A 6556-nucleotide genomic window follows, 5' to 3' on the forward strand; every position below is an offset into this window, starting at 1 on the left:
CATGGTTTTCATCTCTGTCATTTCGTTTATGACCTTCTCTGCATTAATTAGTCTAGCTGTCAATTCTTCCACTTTTTTTTCAAGATTTTTAGTTTCTTTGCGCTGGGTACGTAATTCCTCCTTTAGCTCTGAGAGGTTTGATGGACTGAAGCCTTCTTCTCTCATCTCATCAAAATCATTCTCTGACCAGCTTTGATCCGTTGCTGGCGATGGGCTGTGCTCCTTTGCAGGAGGAGATGCGCTCTTATTTTTTGAATTTCCAGCTTTTCTGCCCTGCTTTTTCCCCATCTTTGTGGTTTTATCTGTCACTGGTCTTTGATGATGGTGACGTACTGATGGGGTTTTGATTTAGGTGTCCTTCCTGTTTGATAGGTTTCCTTCTGACTGTCAGGACCCTCAGCTATAGGTCTGTTGGAGATTGCTTGAGGTCCACTCCAGACCCTGTTTGCCTGGGTATCAGCAGCAGAGGTTGCAGAAGATAGAATATTGCTGAACAGCGAGTGCACCTGTCTGATTCTTGCTTTGGAAGCTTCCTCTCAGGGGTGTACTCCACCCTGTGAGGTGTGGGGTGTCAGACTGCCCCTAGTGGGGGATGTCTCCCAGTTAGGCTACTCAGGGGTCAGGAACCCACTTGAGCAGGCACACTGCCCCTTCTCAGATCTCAACCTCCGTGTTGGGAGATCCCCTGCTCTCTTCAAAGCTGTCAGACAGAGTCGTTCGCGTTTCACAGGCTTCTACTCCTTTAGCTGAGCCCTGTCCCCAGAGGCGCAGTCTACAGAGACAGGCAGGTTTCCTTGAGCTGCTGTGAGCTCCACCCAGTTCCAGCTTCCCAGCGGCTTTAGTTACCTACTTAAGCCTCAGCGATGGCGGGCGCCCCTCCCCCAGCCTCGCTGTTGCCTTGCGGTTAGATTGCCGCAGACTGCTGTGTTAGCAAGGAGAGAGGCTCCGTGGGCGTGGGACCCTCCCGGCCAGGTGTGGGATACAATCTCCGGTGTGCCGGTGTTACAGCGCAGTATTGGGGTGGGAGTTACCCGATTTTCCAGGTGTTGTGTGTCTCAGTTCCCCTGGCTAGGAAAAGGGACTCCCTTCCCCCTCGCGCTTCCCAGGTGAGGCGATGCCTCGCCCTGCTTCAGCTCTCGCTGGTCGGGCTGCAGCAGCTGACCAGCACCGATTGTCCGGCACTCCCGAGTGAGATGACCCCAGTACCTCAGTTGAAAATGTAGAAATCTCCGGTCTTCTGTGTCGCTCGCGCTGGGAGTGGAGACTGAAGCTGCTCCTATTCGGCCATCTTGCTCCGCCCCCCAAGCTGATCAACTAATCCTGTTTTTAACTACCCATTGCCTTTCAACCTTTGATCTAAGTGAGTTTATGGAAGCATGCCACAATTTTCAGGTACTGTGTTAGGCAGCTAACACAGGATCTCTAACACAGGTACACAGCAGTCTTCCAGATTAGGTATTATTATCCCTATATCAAGAAGAGAAAACTAGTCAGGGAAAGCTAGTCAGTAACTTCTCTAGCTAAAACTCAGTTAAGATTTGAACTCAGGTCCCGAGACTTTCTGCTCCCCTGGTCCCTCTGCTTTCTTGGTCCATCCAGTGCTTTTGGCCCTTGGCCAAGGATGGCATTTTCTCTCCACTCTTACATGCCCTCACAGTCTTCCTCATACTCCCCTCCCACCACAAAAAAAAAAAAAAAAAGTAAAAGAAAAGAAAGATCTCCTTATTTCCTGATGAATGGGAGTGATTTTGAATTGTATCTGACCTCAAACCAACAGATGAGTCTAAAACCTCCCCTCTCCTTGCCCCACACCCACCCTAGGAGAGGGAGCTCTGGGCAGCTGCAGCCTCTGGTCTGCCTTTGTTTTCTCTCATTCTTTTATTAGCTGCCTAATTGGCAGCCCAATTAATCTGTTCATCTGTGAAGGAGGATGGATCACAATAAGCTACTCCATTTCCAGAAGCCATTCTCTGAGGCAGTGTGGCCAGGCCCTGGGCGCAGGCTGGCTCCTTGATGGAGGGCCGCCCCGGGAGCCGGGGTCAATTAGTGGACAGATTAAGCAATTATTAGCCCCTAACAAGGGCGCCTGGCATCATTACCCTGCCTGTTTACTGGCAAACTACAGCTTTAATATGAGGACCAACAAATAAATTAGGGCATCTGGTCTACTGCCGCGTTAGCCGAGAAGTAAATGATGTCCAACTGGCTTTTGGCTGCCTATGGATTCTCAACCTTGGCCTAATGAAAAGTCTGAGATGTCCCTCACTGGTCACAGAAGCTCTGGAATGTGCTCTGGAGTGAGTTATCATTCCAAGAGCTGAGTGCCTGCACTGGGCACTTGTTCTTCGTTACCCTGCTGCCTTCCTCCTGCCATCTGTCAAAACCTAACTTTCTGACAGGGCCCAGCTCAAAGGCTTCCTTCTTGATGCCTTTCTTGCTCTCTCCAGCAGGAACGGGGCCCCACTTCTGCATTGTGGGAGGGTTTGTCATTCTCCTATCATTTTCTGGCATTATAGTAATTTCATGGAATGCTAGAGTGCCATTTTGCCCATTTTCTTTTTCAGGTATCTGAGGAAAGAGTAGAAATGTGGGGGAGATAAGGAGAGGGACAGTGGCTCAGAGTTATGTTTTCTCACCCCCTCTTCTATGGGTAGATGCAGGCTGTAACCAGAAGGATATCAAGGAGGGAGTGACAGGATCAGATTCACACTTTCAGAAGATCCTTCTGGCTGCTGTGATGAGGGCTCATTTCAGAGGTGGTGGCTGTTATCCAGGCCAGGTGTGATGGTAGCCTGGGTTAGAAGACAGGCAGTGGGATGGAGAAGAGGGGAAGATTTGCTCCATTCAAGAAAGGGACATGGGGACTGCCTGGCAGTAGGAAAAATGTCATGGAGACAAATTTTCTAAATTTGGTGACTGGAAGGCAGGGTGATTTTAGTGCCAGTGAGAAGCCTGGAGGGCAGTCATCCCTGGAGTCCTGGAACAGAGGATCTTCAAAATGGGGAAACAAGCACATTTGGGATACATGAAAGAAACCTCCTTCCGCTCACGTGACTTTGGCTAAAATGCTTTTCCTCTCTGCTTCTTGATGTGCCTATCAGCAAAATGAGTGTTTAAATCCCTGAGGACCTCGACCCTGTGATTATCACATCTGATGTCAATGTTTAACTAAGTGTGCCTATTAGAAAACATCTCTTAGTTTACTGTGTAGTGCTGGCCCACCTCTCCCCATCTCTGTCTGATGAAACTCGATGGGCTCTCAAAGCACAGCTCAAATGTCATCATTCTCGGAAGCCCTCCCAGTTCTCTACAGCAGGAAATGCTCTCTCCCTACTGCCCATGGGCTTCAATGTTACGTCGTCAACTGTCTCTTGGAAATACAAATGTATTTGTAAATATATTTTATACAGATAACACGTACTCTATAACCACACACCCACAGTGGCCAATAACAACACAGGCCAAAATCACCTATTGAGCTCCTCTTGTTTTCCAAGCTGAGAAAAATGTGTTTCCTTCTTCTTGAAATGCTTTGTTGTTAAACCAGACTCTTCTCTTTCCCTAGGGATCATTGACTTCCTCGTAAGCCAGCATCCTATTGCCCGTGTCCTCCGAGAATACCTGGTCTTCAAGATCGCACCAATGCTCAATCCTGATGGAGTCTACCTGGGCAATTACAGGTAAGCACCTGGGGAGAATGCTTGGAAGCAGGTAGTCATAGGATGGTGGTATGGAAGCAAGAAAAAATATGGGATATATTTTTTAAGGAAGAATTTTGAGGCTGCCCATGAGTTCATTAGAGAAAGTTTCTCCCTGGCTCTTGAGAATGTGGTTAATTAGCTTTGGCTGTTTCAAGCACAGCCACCTAAGGTCACTTGCTGGGGTTTTCTGGAGAGCTCACTGGGCCAGGAATCAGGAGACCTGTTATCAGTTTTGGCATCTACTTTTTGCATAACCTTGGGGGATCCACTTTTCCCTCTCTGATGCTCAGTTCCTCTTGCATAATGGAGACAAAAATTACTTACCTGAAAGGGCAGTTGTGAGAGCTTCAAAAGAAATGGTGGGAAGGAATGTGCTTTGCAGAATATCATGTGGTAGTTATAATGATGACTCTTTTGTTGTGTTTCTTCTTGGAGAATATCGATGAAGGAGAATAGAACATCTGAACAGCATTTCTCTTCAGTGTTGGCATTACCAGCCAGCCCCACACTCACTCATGCACTCAAATCTTGAACTCCCTTTCTCCTGGCTTAGCACCATAATTTACAGCCTAAAATTCCACTGCCCAGAAGATTATCTGCCAAAAGAACAATGGCTCATTTGAGATAGATAGTGTTATTGCCCTTATTTCACATTAAGGTAACTGACTTGCCCAAAGTCACACAGCCCGTAAATCATTGACTAACTTCACCATCCAAATTATACAGTTTTCGAGCTCTTTAGGCCCAAGACTCTCAAGATGACATTCAGACCCCCCAGCTTTGCATGCCAGGCATTGTCTGCCGTGCTGCCTGTGTGTCCACCATCTTGCCTCACCTCTTCTCCTCTCCTCCTAGAACAGGTGCTGCAGCTGCACTGAGCAAAGCCCAGTTCCCCAGACATGTCCTATTGGTTCCTGATACCTTACTTTTATACAGGCTGCCTGCTCACCAGAAACCCCTCATCCCTTCTTCATCCCATTAATTCTTTACAACTCAGTTCATGTTCCTTATTCTGGAAAACATCCCCTTAAACCCCAAACAGAATTGGCCACACTCTTCTCTGAGTTCTCACAGGCCTGGTTATTTATTTGTTTGTGTATTTGTTTATTTGTTTGAGACAGGGTTGTGCTCCATCGCCCAAGTTGGAGTGTAATTGTGCAATCATGGCTCACTGCAGCCTCGACCTCCTGGATTCAAGTGACCCTCCCACTGCAGCCTTCCAAGTAGCTAGGATTTGCAGGCATGAGCCACTGTAGCAAGCAGGCCTGTTATCGAACAACTCTTGTTCCACTGCATGTCCTCCACTGTCCTTAAAGCTACTGGAGAGCAGAGATTGAACCTTAACGGCCCTTGTGTCCCTCATGCCTAGCAGCAGGGATCAGCACATAGTAGATGCCTAAAAAGTGTTTGATGAATATGAGAGAATGAGAAGGATGACTTTACTGATGAAGAAACTGAGTCCCAGAGATGAAACAGTACTTACTCAGTCCGTGGCCTAACTCAGACCAGAACCAGATCTCCTGACAGCCAGTCAGGCTTGTTTTACACAGAGTTGGTTTACTGCTTTCCAAGAGCATGGCAACTGGGTCCAGAGGGGTACTCCTGGGTGTGAATTAGAGAGAGCCCATGAGATGCCTGAAGCCTTCATTACAGACAGTTTTGCTTCCACTCTTAATTGGCTGAAGCGATGGTTCATTAGCATTCGCAAGTTTTGTGGCTTGTTGCAGGCCTGAGAGCGATGCTTTTCCACCTTCCATGGACAGAGTGTACAGTTAGCGATAACAGTGGTAGAAAGACCATTTGATTTATGTTAATGTTTCTGTTTAATTACAAGAGCATTGGTCAGAGAGAGGTCAATACTTCTCTCCACACATTTATTTATGTCATCATCTGCTGTCTCAGGAAGGACTAGCTTAAAGGAGGTCGGTGACCTTGGCCAAAATGCCTCCCCTCTCAGGGCTTCAGCTGGACACTGAGATGGTGATGAGGGCTAGATGCCTTCTACATGTGTTCAAGCCCCAGACTTTGTGATTTGGGGACTCCATGACAAAAGATTTCCAATCCTCAGTAATGGTTTCACGCTGAAGCTTCAGCCCCCAACATTCTCCTAGTGAGAATGTGTGATTCTCATTATGAGAGTTGGAGAGCAACTCTAACCACAAACATTAATGCCATTGCTAAAACTGTACAACAAAGAGCCGATTAATCATGAAAATTCACTACTTAAAGCGTTAGAGAAAATATATATAAAAAAAAGACTCATAATTGAGAACTTCAAGGTGCCTTAGAGGTCCCCTAGACCAGCTACACTACTCTCTAGAGCAATACTTCTATGGTTTGGCAAGATTTGCCAAGGCATTATGGAGGGAAAAATTCAGAGTTCAGATAAGTTTAGGAAACACAGAGTTAAGCAAAGTTAAATGTGTTCTTTTATAATATGACTTTTCAGAATTTTGAATATGCTTATAAACATCGGGAATCTAAGAGGGGAAGTAGTACTCAGTGTTTCCCGAAGATAAGTGAGAGGGGTCCACATCCTCCCTGTAACCAGCGTAAGGGTTTCTGAAACACATTTTGGGAAATGTCACTCCAAGAATTCTACTTGCCAATCTAATGGCCTGTGAAGCACTCACACACTAATCTCATTTAATCCTCATAATTCTGTGATAGAGGATTTTTGTTAAAGTTTTTCTAAATTCAAATAATAACAATCTACTCAATCTAGCTTGAGTACAGGAGAAAAGGTGGCAAGTGGGGAGGGAGAGAGCAAAGGAGGCAAAGAAGGGAGGGAGGGAGGGAGGGAAGAAAGAAGGAAGGAAGGAAGGAAGGAAGGAAGGAAGGAAGGAAGGAAGGAA

The 6556-nt window shown here is 46.6% G+C and overlaps 1 protein-coding gene across 5 annotated transcripts in view; it reads left to right on the top strand.

Moving 5' to 3' along the window:
- The window catches only part of AGBL4 (ATP/GTP binding protein like 4), a 1474608-nt gene that overhangs the window by 1339367 nt on the left and 128685 nt on the right, over positions 1 to 6556 (top strand). For all 5 annotated transcript variants that reach the window (XM_031934116.1, XM_031934120.1, XM_031934122.1 and 2 more), the window contains exon 8: positions 3566 to 3680. In XM_031934116.1, the coding sequence (XP_031789976.1) occupies positions 3566 to 3680 (115 nt within the window). The remainder of the gene's footprint in view (positions 1 to 3565; positions 3681 to 6556) is intronic.

The sequence above is a fragment of the Piliocolobus tephrosceles genome, chromosome 1 (genome assembly GCF_002776525.5).
Source record: "Piliocolobus tephrosceles isolate RC106 chromosome 1, ASM277652v3, whole genome shotgun sequence".
Taxonomy (NCBI): Eukaryota; Metazoa; Chordata; class Mammalia; order Primates; family Cercopithecidae; genus Piliocolobus; species Piliocolobus tephrosceles.